This window comes from Nesoenas mayeri (genome assembly GCF_963082525.1).
Source record: "Nesoenas mayeri genome assembly, chromosome: 1".
In the NCBI taxonomy this organism is placed as follows: Eukaryota; Metazoa; Chordata; class Aves; order Columbiformes; family Columbidae; genus Nesoenas; species Nesoenas mayeri.
Window position 1 is genome coordinate 42652352 of NC_137541.1, and position 12133 is coordinate 42664484.

At 45.4% G+C, this 12133-nt stretch overlaps 1 protein-coding gene across 1 annotated transcript in view; it reads right to left on the reverse strand.

Annotated features, from left to right (window-relative positions):
* The window catches only part of WDR91 (WD repeat domain 91), an 18394-nt gene continuing 6261 nt past the window's right edge, over positions 1–12133 (reverse strand). The window contains exons 5-15 of the mRNA XM_080363391.1: positions 11063–11187; positions 9286–9463; positions 8899–9057; positions 6648–6847; positions 6048–6198; positions 4565–4659; positions 4066–4234; positions 3171–3279; positions 2208–2320; positions 1248–1445; positions 1–512 (exon numbers count right to left, since the gene is read on the reverse strand). Coding sequence (XP_080219517.1) covers positions 348–512; positions 1248–1445; positions 2208–2320; positions 3171–3279; positions 4066–4234; positions 4565–4659; positions 6048–6198; positions 6648–6847; positions 8899–9057; positions 9286–9463; positions 11063–11187 — 1662 coding nt within the window. The 3' untranslated portion in view covers positions 1–347. The remainder of the gene's footprint in view (positions 513–1247; positions 1446–2207; positions 2321–3170; positions 3280–4065; positions 4235–4564; positions 4660–6047; positions 6199–6647; positions 6848–8898; positions 9058–9285; positions 9464–11062; positions 11188–12133) is intronic.

Consider the following 12133-nt stretch of genomic DNA (forward strand, 5'->3'; position numbering starts at 1 on the left):
TCGTCACCACGCACTGTGCATGCCTCCTCCAGCCTCACTTTCTGTTGTAAAACCCCTAACACATCATCTCAGTAGCCTTCTAGCCACGTGCTCGTCAAGACTCCCTAATGAAGGAAGTCCAGCTGCCACAATGGGTCAGCGAAAATTTGTTTTTCAGTGCTCCCACTGATCTGGTCCCATATCGGCATTCTATTGCACAGTTTGGCAAATATATTTAATTTTTGTCAAGAGGCAAATATACATTGTAAAGAGAGACTATGGTTTGCATTCTCTACCATGCAGTTTCCTCCCATGGAGTTAACACTGTTCATCAAGTCTCTTACTCTTTCCCTTCATCACTGTCCAGGTTAAGACTTTTGAGCGAGTAAGGTTGTTAATTTAATCTTCCCATCCATAGAGGCAGTGAGGCAGGTCCCGCAGTCCATAGCTGTGCTCCAGTCCACTGTGACAACAGGAGCTCGGTGTCCTCCTAGGGAAAGGCAGCTCTCCAGAACCTTGTCCTCACCATTTAACTAAAACGAAAGCATTAAAATTTTAAGGAGATACGTTTCTGTGGTAGGGCCAGTGCACCCACAGGCAAAGCCAAAGCCTGCTACAGACTCCACTTCCCCATCAGCACACGTACATAATTAAGCAGAAAATCAGTAAAAATTTAATCTCCTCTGCCTTGCAATGACTTATACTGACGGGCATCGACTCAAGAGGAGACAGGCAAGGGGCATGTGGTCAGTAACCACTTGTTACTGTGGCACAGAACTTTGAGTACTTGGAACCATTCAGCCTTACCCTTCATTTCCTTTCAGTATACAGTAAGAGGAGAAAATCTGGCTGGGACTAACATAACATCAGCAAGCACACAAGGCAGATTAAAGATGAGCAGCAGTCAAAAATCACACATTTTGCATTGAACTGACATGCATCAATGTATCAAGAAAAAAAACAAAACAAAACCACCAACTTTGTCCTAGGGACTTGGGCACTAAGGAAAAATGCTGCAGCTGAGCTTTAAGAACAAGGAACACACATACTCCAGCTACATACACCAGGCCAAATATTTTCAGAAGGTTCTAACTCTTGCTTAATACCACACATGGCTAAAATGCACACTGTATGAAACTAAGCATCAGTTTTCACAGGGCAGGGAATGGTAGGTACTGCTTGAGAACTTCCACTGGCTGATGTTGCAGCCTTGTAACAAGAGCTTGTATGGAGGTGTAGGAGTACTTCCCATAACTTCTCAGACTTACCTTAAAAATTACTCCTCCAGTAGAAGAACATGTCAACATATAGTTGCCCTCAGAGTCAAAAGCAAAAAGCCTTCCTCGTGGAAACTGGACTTGCTTGTAGCCACTGTACCCAGACAGAACAAAAGGACCTGTAGCTTCACTGGGAAGATTGTATTCAGACACCTTCAAGCCACTTTTGTGAATATTCCACTGAATAAACTAGAAGAAGAAAAAGAGATGACAAAAGTGAATAGTTAAACTGACTGGAATGAAAGTAGAGGGGATATTCCTCGTTTCTAAGCAAAGTGGCTATTTCTCACAAATTGAATATGGCGTTTTGACATCTACATCTAAGTGGCTATGTTTATAAAACACAGGCTGCAAAGGCTACTAATAGTGCCTGCTGTCCAGGTAAACATATGCCCTACCTTCCCTGAGCACTGCTGCCTAAGTGTCCTTCCACATTGCATGCAGGATCCTGGTGGGAATTCACTTAACTCTCAACAGCCAAGGACCCACAACACATTCAGGCAGCCTCCCTCCCTAAGCCACACCTCTCTACTGCTGAAGACTGTGGAACTGCAGAAACTGAAGCCTTTATTATAAGCAACAGGGAGCTCCTGGCAAGGAAATTTATGCAAAGTGGTCAAGGACTTACTCCCTGGTGAATCCCAGATTTCAAATGTGATTTCAAGGGCATAAAAAGGTCATTTTCACACGGCTTTTCTAGGAAGCGGATGTCACCAACAGTAAGACTTGCAGACAAGGTCTGAGACAGCTCCAGCTGCTAATACACTTTCTAGCCACTGTCTCTGCAGAGACTGCATACAGCAGGGTAGTGCTGCACATGTAAGGCTACAGTTAGCAGCCTCCAGATCCTCCAGACTCTGAGGGTATTTTTACTGCTATTCCTCACTATATGGAGGACTCCAGAAGGGAACTTGCTGCCAGCTGAGCAGTAGAAGGTCACCCAGAGCCTACCTTGCCATCCTCGCCTATGCTGTAGACTGTGTTCTCATCATAGCTGAACTCAACGGAGTAGACTTCCCCATCATGTGCCTTCCAGCTCATGGCGCACTCATGCTGCTGCATATCTGAGGGGAGAACCAGTACTGAACACTACTCATACAAAGAGCTGAGATGAAGAGAGAGAGGCCCTTTACATTCAATGAGGTCTCTGTCCCAGCCCTCTACACCAGCCTGCGGAGCCCAATCCAATCCCAGCACACCGTGCTTATTCTCCAACATGTGGCTTTTACACTGGCCACAAAAATCACTGACTGTAACTAGTCATCTCTTCCTCCAGCTTTACAGGGCTGCTCACATGCTCACTGCCAACCACAGGCATCTTGCATCCAAGCCCCACTGCCACCTTTCTTCTACTTCTCCTCCCCTCGTCTACCCTAACAGCTGCTGCCAGCTCTGTCCTCCCACAGACCTGGGACTGCTGCCTTCAGCTCAGTGCCTGGGCCAGAAACAGATCTTTCATTCACAGAGAAGGGGAGCCCAAACTGCCTCTACTGCAAGGCCAGGCTGAAGAGGAGAAAACCTGAGAAACAGGAATTGCTCAGGGAAGGAGGACTGATGCAAAGTCCTTGCCTTCAACGGGAAAGCTGAATATCAATTCCTTTCCTCAAGACTCAGCCTTTGGCAGTGGTACTGCTATACAGCACAGCCAAGACTGCATGGCTCAAGGGCAAGTTAAATCTGCTCCTCAGCAAGAGGGAAACAATAAATCCAGCAGCGCTACCAGGGTCTCCAGCCAATGTCCCTCAGGTAAAGTTTATGTCAACTCACTTCTGAGAGCTATTGTGGAGGAGAGAAAATAGCTTCCATTTTGACGTTCAGGCATGTCCCACGGCTGCCTCCCTGCTGGCAGAAGGGTGCTAGGGGCAGCCAGCTGGGGACACCAAGGGGCCACCTCACTGCTTAATTTCAACATACCAAAGAGACGAACAACCCCATCTGCAGCACCAGTGACCAGCAAGTTGCCATTGTGGTTGAAGGCTGTGCAGTTAATGGCAATGGGCTCAGGCTCCAGGGAGAACTGCAACTGGAAGGGAAAGTCTGCATTAATGCTGAGAAACAGAGCTGGGAGTGCTGAGGAGTGGGGAAAGACTGTATCTAGTAGCAAGAACTCCTCCACTTCAGAGCCCTACACCTCTCATGACTACAGACTTCAAGGTTGGCAGCTGCATTTTACTGGGACACTAAACCAACAATTCACCTCAGCCAAGCCACAGCTTTCTCAGCCCTGGCCTCAGGGCTGCAAAACCAGCTTCTGGCAGGCATTAGCTTGAGTGTGTTGCTTTCTCCTACACGTCAGGGACAGCATTTCTTAAGGGCAAGAGATAGGACAAGGACTCCCTGCCAGAAGCTGACCCATCTAAAAGGAAAAATAGAGAAAATAACAGGAGATGAAGTCTCTGAAAGAAGCACACCACTTAAAAACAGGGAGGGCACGGGAAATAGCAGCAAATAAATCCCTTCACTATAGCTCAACCAGAGAAAGCCGAGCAAAGCATCATTCAATCCACTTGGGAGATTTCCAGTCACAAACTGTGCAGGCAGGATAGAAACAAGGCTACAGACTATTTTGAAGAATCCCTCAAAAAAAAACCCAAAACACCAACAAAACAAAAAATCCCCACCCAAACACAGAAGCTACTTAGAACATTTTTATCCTGCATATGATAGAGGTGGAAGGAGGAAGGGGGGAAAATAGAAGGCTACTGAAAAGAAAGTCAGCATAATTTAGAAAGAGGCCTCCTACACATTAAACCAGAAAACACTCATTCTCAGACAGCAGACTGAGAAAGGAAAGAAACCCACTAAGTACCTGCTGCTTCATCGTTTTAGTGTCCCACAGTAGCAGCTTCCCAGGAACTTGGTTCATGCTTTTGCCCCCAGAGCTGACGGCTGAGTAGTCCATGTGGGAAATGGGGCTCTGGGCTGCAGCAGAACAGACAAAGGAGGCGCCACTTGGGCTGCAGGCAAGCGAGAGGATCCTGAAACACAAACAGTTTGAATTCCCTCTCTCTGGAAGCTGCTTCAAGTGCAACACTTGACCACAAGCTCTCCTGTTAAGACACTGCAAGACAGGGTACACTATAAGTGAGGGCAGGATCCGTGTGCTTAGACAGAATTTGAGTGTCTCCTGTTTAACTGAGCAGTTTTACACTGCTCAGACATGGACCACCCTCTGGGTGAAGGCTGAATAGTCCTGTAGTTGCACAAAAGCAGCAGGAATATTGAGAGTTCACCCACCTTTTCACAGTCAAAACCAACAACATTTATATTTATATATTAAAAAAAAAAAAAAAAAACAACAGTATTACCTGGGCATGTCTTCATCAATGCTGATTTCACAGAGATTCTTCTTCGCTTCTGTGTCATAAAGACGAACCGTCCCGACCCCACTGCCAAGCAACAGCTTGAAACCAACAAGGAGGAGATGGAAGGAGTGCAAGTGAGTATAGGGATGCTGTCCAACCACCATCAACACCACAAAGTATTTTTTTTTCCTATTTATGCATTTGTATTAAGCATCACCCCATTCAGGCACATCCTGTCTTTCTGTGCATATCATGCTGAGTATGACTACCCTAGACTCACAGAAGCTGCTTCGCAGTGAGAAAACAATCCGATAGGCACCAAGGTGGAATAAAAGCCACTTTCTAGATGATGGGTCAACATTATAGGATGCAAAACATATGTGGAGTCTCAATATCTAGGGGAGCAAGGGAAGAGTAATGCAGAACTAACAATCTAAGTTTAAGAAAAAAAACAAGTAGAAGCCAATTCCTTTCATCCAGGAGAAAAGGAAATAATTCAGGAGGGCTCATACATGCTTTATCAGTGGTGCTACAATTTAAATCAAAAGTAAAACCATGGAGGGATGCACCAAAGAAAATTAAGCAAGTCAGATCCTTCTCACTTCAGAGCCTGATTTGCTGCTGAATCCCCATATACTTCAGAAAGAAGAATCTATCAGCAAGCAGAAAAACTCAACAAAGCAGAAGAAACATCAGAATAACTGCATGGACAACTTCCTTTCTAAGAGTAAAAGGAAAGAAAGAGACAAGCTGCAGCACCAGATCTTCACAGGTGAAATTTTGGGGGTAGCAACAACACAACATCAGTGCCAGAATGCAAACAATATTCCCTCAGTTGCAGGTCTGCCTTCTCACACGGCCCTCTCTCTTTGCCAAGGGAGGGTGTGAAACACTAGCAACAGTTCTAGGACTCAGAAGAATGCATATAATTTAAGGCTTCTCTCTAGCAACAGAGCTAAAGTGCTACAGGAAACATTAAAACTGTAATGATATTTAAACAAGCCCCAAGCTCCTTATGCACACATCAACCCCCAACTCATAAGGCACCAATATAATACTGACCACACAGCTTTTCTCACACCCACACAAGCAGAAAGGGTGGGAATAAAGCCCCACAACTCCCTGCTGCTGGGCTCCCATGGGCTGTTGTACCAGGCTGTCTCTGCCTGCCTTTGCAATGGGCTGCCTGCTCTGCCCGGAGAGACACTTCTCTTAAAGGAGCTGATCCTATCCTGCAGCTGTAACCACACTGCAGCTTGGGAACTTCTGTCTTGGAGCAACCAGTGGTGAATTCATTGCTCAATACAAAGAGCACATTCCCCACTCCAGCTTTTCTTAGACCCTACAGCCTTCAGTTCCCCATGTCCCATTAAAGTGGAAACTAACTGCTGGCCTGATCTTATCCACAACGCAGCTGTCTCGAAGTAGCAACACAGCCCCAAATCATCTGCCATGACTCTTGAGTCTCCACACACAGGCTACTCACCAGCCTATCACGCTTGGTTGCCCATTCCAGAGACAGCAATGGAGACTTGGAAATGGATGAAGCTTTAGTTTGCATTATGGGGTTAAAAGACCAGACTTTGATGACCCCATCGACATCCAAGCTGGCCACTCGCCGTCCAGAACAATCAACCCTATGTGTAGAAGAAAATTAATTGGATATTTTTCTCCTTAAAGTTCTTAGATGCAGGTAGATACCCCAGTAATCCTTGGTCTCATGGCCACACACCAATTACTTCTGCAGGAATCAGAGCTTCCTTGCACTGTTTCCTGTTCAGTCCACAATAACTGGCACAAGGAAGCATACCAAGCTCCACATGCAAAGCATAATGCCCTTAAGCAATGCCATCCTGCTTTCCCAGGGAGTTTCTTCCCCAGATGGTATCTCTCAATCACAAAAATCTCTGTCCATCCTCACTGCACAAGCTACAGGCTATTTTCAGTCACAGCAACCTGACTGCCCTACAACTGAGAGTACGTGCACAATGTGCTGGACAGAACAGAGGCTGGGAGAAGAAGGCCAGACACAGCTGGTCCTCTAGAGAGGCCTCTATGAGAAAGCCGTCTTCTGCCAGTCCCCTACCTGCAGTACATGATGGATGAATGGTGCTCCCCATACTCCTCCTGGCTCAGGACGATGAAAGGCTGCTCCTGTCGGACTCCCACAGGCTCTGCAACGCTAGCAGGCATTTTGGTTGAAGTCTCTGCTTGCTCAGCATTCAGCTCTGAGCATGGTTCTGTCTCGGCAGTGCTAACATCTGTTTTCTTCTCAGCACTTGGGCCCTGAAGGAAGAAATCCTGTGTGAAATACAAGGAAGCAGCAGCTCCAGATCAAGCAAAGAAAAATAAAGAAAAATAAAGAGAGAAGTTGCACTGAAACAGAAGCACTGTCAGCTCAATGCCCCTTCCGCCAGGGATCCTCTGAATACAAGGATAGTGTGTTGCACAATTGCACCATTTAATATGGCCTTCTTGATTGTAGAATCCTTTATATCACACTCCACGTGCCCAGCCATACACTTTCCTGTAAGAATTAAAGGAACCACAACACCTCTGCTTGGCATACCCCAGCTGATACCAGAGGCCCATTTTGATGCCATTAGAACAGATTCACAGGCAAATTAACATGCTTCAACAAATTCTTGCATTCAGCAATACAAGTTACATCTTTATAATATGCAGTTCAGTAAACCTGCACAAATACTCTTGTTGGATGGTGATCCCCAATAGATGGATTATCCTTGTCTGCCAGAGATTTAGTCCATGTGTGCTGGGACAACCATTGCAGCCAACTGATTGATGACAACAATAGAGCTGACACATGAGTTCAAAAGTTTAAAACTCAATTTGACAGGGCAGACAATACAAATAGAGTTTTAGGAGGTGAAGATACCTGAATGAGACAAGATCTTCACTGCAGCATACAGAAGGGTTCGAAAGCAGCTTAGTTTTCCCTTGCCACCAGAAGGTGAACAAGAAGCAGATATGGCACATAAGCCAGTAAAACATGTGCAACCATTCCTCTGCTAAACCATCCTCTGAAGACAAAGTGCCCCAAAATGGTATTGGTGTTGATGGCTATGAACTCCTGTTCTCTAACACATCTTGCTTTATTTATAGCAGCTTCACATCTTGAGCAATGGGTCAAACACTACATAATCAAATCCTCTGAAATCGCAAGGCTGGAAAAGACTGGGAAATAAATCCAAGAATGCCTCTGTGTTAGCTGATGAGGGGAGATAACCACCAAGGAATGGCACTCAGAAACAGCACTGCCTTTCAGTTTCTATTTTGCTTATATGCACTGAACAACAGAAAGCTACATGGTATCAGCTTCCCCTATAACATCAGAAGCAACTTCTACAAAGCCAGGAAAACACTGCCTTAACCTGGAACATCACAGGAAAAGCAAAGTCAAAGGATTCTTATCAGGAATCTGGGCTTTGCAATTTTCTGGCCACCATTTAATGAAAGTGTTGTAGATAAGCCATAAAGAGAAAAGGTCTCATAGAGCCTTGAATGCTCAGTGGTGGAGAAACATCTCCTCTTTAAAGCAGTGTTCCCCCCACACAGAATAGCCACACGTACAGGCTGACAGGCAACAGTCCCTCAGCACTGTTGCTACCACAAGGCAGCATCTCATACAGCTAAAATAAACATGGCTGAGATGCTGACATCATTCCTCCTGGTCTCTGTATCCTCTGACCACAGGGCTGCTGAAAGCCAGACAATACACATGTGAACAGATGTAGTCTGCTGGCTTTCAGTGGTTAAAATCCAGGACACAGTCTTATTATTTCATTAGATTAGAAAGCAGGGCACACCCCCAGGCAAAACTGCAACAAAGAACACAAAAAAATTCCAAAAAACAGATGTTGCTATGAAGGATACTTCCACTCCTATCCAGGAAAACTTTCCATCCATTTTTATCTGTCCCACACAAAGACTGTGCAAATCAGGATAAATCACTTGGGTGGGACAGATGACTTACGCCCACTGCCACTAAGAAAAGGAGATTATAACACAGTATTTTAACATGACCGTTAAGATGGATGAAACATACCCTCCCCAGGACCAAGCTGTCGAACAGATCATCACAAAAGACAACTCTTCTTCCATTTGAAACATCAATACCAATTCCCTTCTGGGGCCACAGAAGTAAACTGAGTGTGGAAGGCGTTGATTAACTACAGAGATTAACCTTTGATACAGTTAGATCTGAGTAGCAGTTTGGAAGCTTAATGGGAACACTTGTGCTTGTTTTACCACCTAGCACAAACAAACTACAGAAATATCAGCCCTCTGCTTCCCAGCCTGGCAGTGTTGCCCAGTACCTGAAAGGTCCCTTTCGACAGCAGTTCCTTCCTTTCCTTCCCGTGCTCTTGCAAGCGCTTCTGCCGCTGCTGCAGGGAACTTGACTCGCCTGCTACTAACCCACTGAAGTGGCTCTTCCCATCCTTACAGCTCACCGTTCCTTCTTTTGCTTTGGCACTCTGGAAGGCAGAGGAATGATTTGGCAAACTTACGTTTGTGCAAGGCTGCAGGACAAAGAGCAAAAGAGGAGGCAAAGAAACCAAGGACCCACAAGGGCTCCACAAGCCCCCAGAAAACAGCAGCTGTTCTTGTGCTGCATTTTTCAGGTGGAAGCAAAAACCTGGAGGGGTGCTGTACAAGTTAATTCCCTGGATACTGAACACCGTTCAAACACATCTGAGAATTACCTGGTGATTTGTTGGTTCTTTCTTCCCTAGCAGCATACTGCCAGTCTGTGTTGGAGAAGCCCCACTTGGATGGGCTGGCCTGGAAGGGCCCTTTTTACTTTGGGAGAGAAAAGAGGACAGAAAGCCTCCCCGGGACTGAAGAGAATGTGCAGTACTCCTCTGGCTGCAGGTCATATCACTAAAAAAAACAAAACAAAACAAAACAAACAACACAAACACACACACACAAAACCCCACCAAACACAATTATGAATGTGCAGACAACCTGATCAAAGACCACCCAACAAGCAAAGTGCCAGCAGTATGAACCACAAGAGGACAGATGTTCCTTTCCAAGCTGATGGATCACTAATGTTTTAAAACATCCTGTTAGTGCCTGAAGCAGATCATCATAATTACTGTAACTAAAGCTCACTTATCAGAGATGCCACTGAGACGGGGGGCCCAGCTGCTGCTGAATCGCCTGTATGGCCACCTCAAACCCCTTCCACTCTATTTGCTTAGTTTACAAAGACCCTAAGGGAAAGGCAGGGGAATCCAGATCTTCAAAGACCCCATCCAGCCAGGATTTCCAGTTCAAGGCATAAATCAGACCTAAATCGAGAGGTATTCAGTATCCAGTGTTTCACTGGATATTCACTTAAATATTCACTTAGATATTCAGCAAGTCATGTTCAACAATTTTAAAACACAGGTCCTCAATATCTAAAAAACTGGGCCCACAGAAAACAAGGAAGTTTAGGTCCATTGCTATGATTACACACACCTCCCTTCTAAGCCCACAACATCAAGAGCAGCAGCTGCTTCCCAGAACATAAATGTCTGACCTCACTCTGCTGCAGCTTCCTCTGAGAGCAGAGCAGCACCCAGGGGAAGGGGAATACAATCACTTTCACTGTGTCTATCCTCTCTTCTAGGAAGGAACTGTTCTACCAAAGCTGGGCCTTGGGTTGAGCAAAGACAAGGAAAAAGCAACCAAAACTGGTCACCAGACTAAGAGACAAGTTGCACACACAAAAAATGACACTTCTAAGGTAAGTTTTCCTAGTATAAACGGACAAAAACAAACATGGGAATAAATCATCCCATCCCTCACATCCCCGTCCCCATGTGTGAGACTTTCCACAGAGTAGTCAAAAGAAAGAAAAAAACAAAACTCAAATCAAACTCCATAGCCTGTCCTGTGCAAGAAGTGCAGAGCAGTTATCAAGATAGTTCATCATACACTTAGGTCTATTTAATCAGGCATTTTTTAGACTAAAACAAAGACTTCGTATGTTGTCTCTGCTACAGCTTCTATTTGTCACTGCCAGCAGCATTTGAACCATCTTCCTCCTGTCTGAATAGGAGTGGAAGCAGAACATGGGAAAGTCAAAGCCCCAGCAGTGTTATTAATACCTTGTGGCTAAGCTACATTTGTTTTCAGATCCTTTTAAAGTAAAGAGAAAAAAAATCTCAATAACACAATAAATTCAAATACATAGATTTGCTTTACATGACTGTGTACTAGGGGAAAAGAGCTAAAATAACAATTAAACAAGGTTTATCACTTTGTATGTTGCCTAATTTCCACAGATAGGAATACAATAGATGTAGCCACAGAACAGTTTAATTGCAGCAAGTCACGAATTCCCCCATTAAATCCACTTAGGTCACCAGGATTTCTGCCTGGATGTCTTTCTGCATTGACTCCCAGGGCAGGGAACAAGGAAATGACCCTCGAGGACCCTCCCTGACCCAACAAAAGCAGCAGAGCCTGTCCCCAGCAGGCACTCACAGCTCAGAGTCCCCAAGTCGATCCATGTTGGCCACATATGCGGGCAACTTGTGATGCACAACCGCTTGTTCCACCTCCAGTTCCTCTTTCCTCATGCGGGAGGACTCAGCCTGCAAAGCAAACAGCTACAAGGAGAGAAGAGAGCCAAGTAAACAGAAGGTCACTGATATTAACCTCCTTCCCGCTTGCTGTTTAGTCCTTTTATTTCAACAGCCCCAGAAGTGTGGGGAGGGAAGAAAGCCGCTCCGACTGGCTGACCACCACGCTAGTCCAAGTAATCAAAACAATCAGTACTTAACACAAATGAAACAAGCCTACTTAAAACCCTTCTCTTCTCTCCTTGGGCTGTTGCTGAGGGATAGGAACAGCGCTGGGAGGTGAGAGGCAGCCAGGGCAGAGCTGATCAGCCTGCCCACGCTGGCGGTTCAAGGCCAGGGCAACACACATGACTGCAGCAGCGATGTACGGGCACTGAGCCCAGGAGGTCGTCTTCTTCCCACAGCCAAGGGCTTGGAGAGCTGGCAGGGTGCATGGAGGGCAACGCCACCAGGTCGTTCTGAAACCCAGCTCCACACCTTGCCCAGCTCCCTCCCAAGCATGGCAGTGAGATTTACCTCCACATGATGGAGAGACATTTTCCTCTCAGCAGAGAGGAACATCAAGATGCAGCTTTCTGTGGTTTACACCTGTGACCCTTGTTCACATAAAGTGATCCTCAGGCTTTGCTGTTTCTGTAAATTTGTTTTTCAGAAATAATTCTCCTTTTTCCTTTTATCATAGTATTTAAGGAAAGAAATTACAAGAAAAAGGAGCTTTAGAAATCCAGCTTGTTATTCACATATTTGCGTTGTTTCAACAGTGAAATCAGAATCACTACTTAGTTTCAGCTAGCATCGAATTCAGTATTTATTCACACCATTTTAATTTAAACCTGTATTCTATAGGTAGCTGCTTCCTTTTCCGACCTGAGCAGTTCTCCAAAAAGAAAAGTCTGGTTTTTACCTCTGCCTATTTGCCAGAGAATGCTCATGCAAACTCTAAGTTATAGCAATCAACACACCACAAACAAAA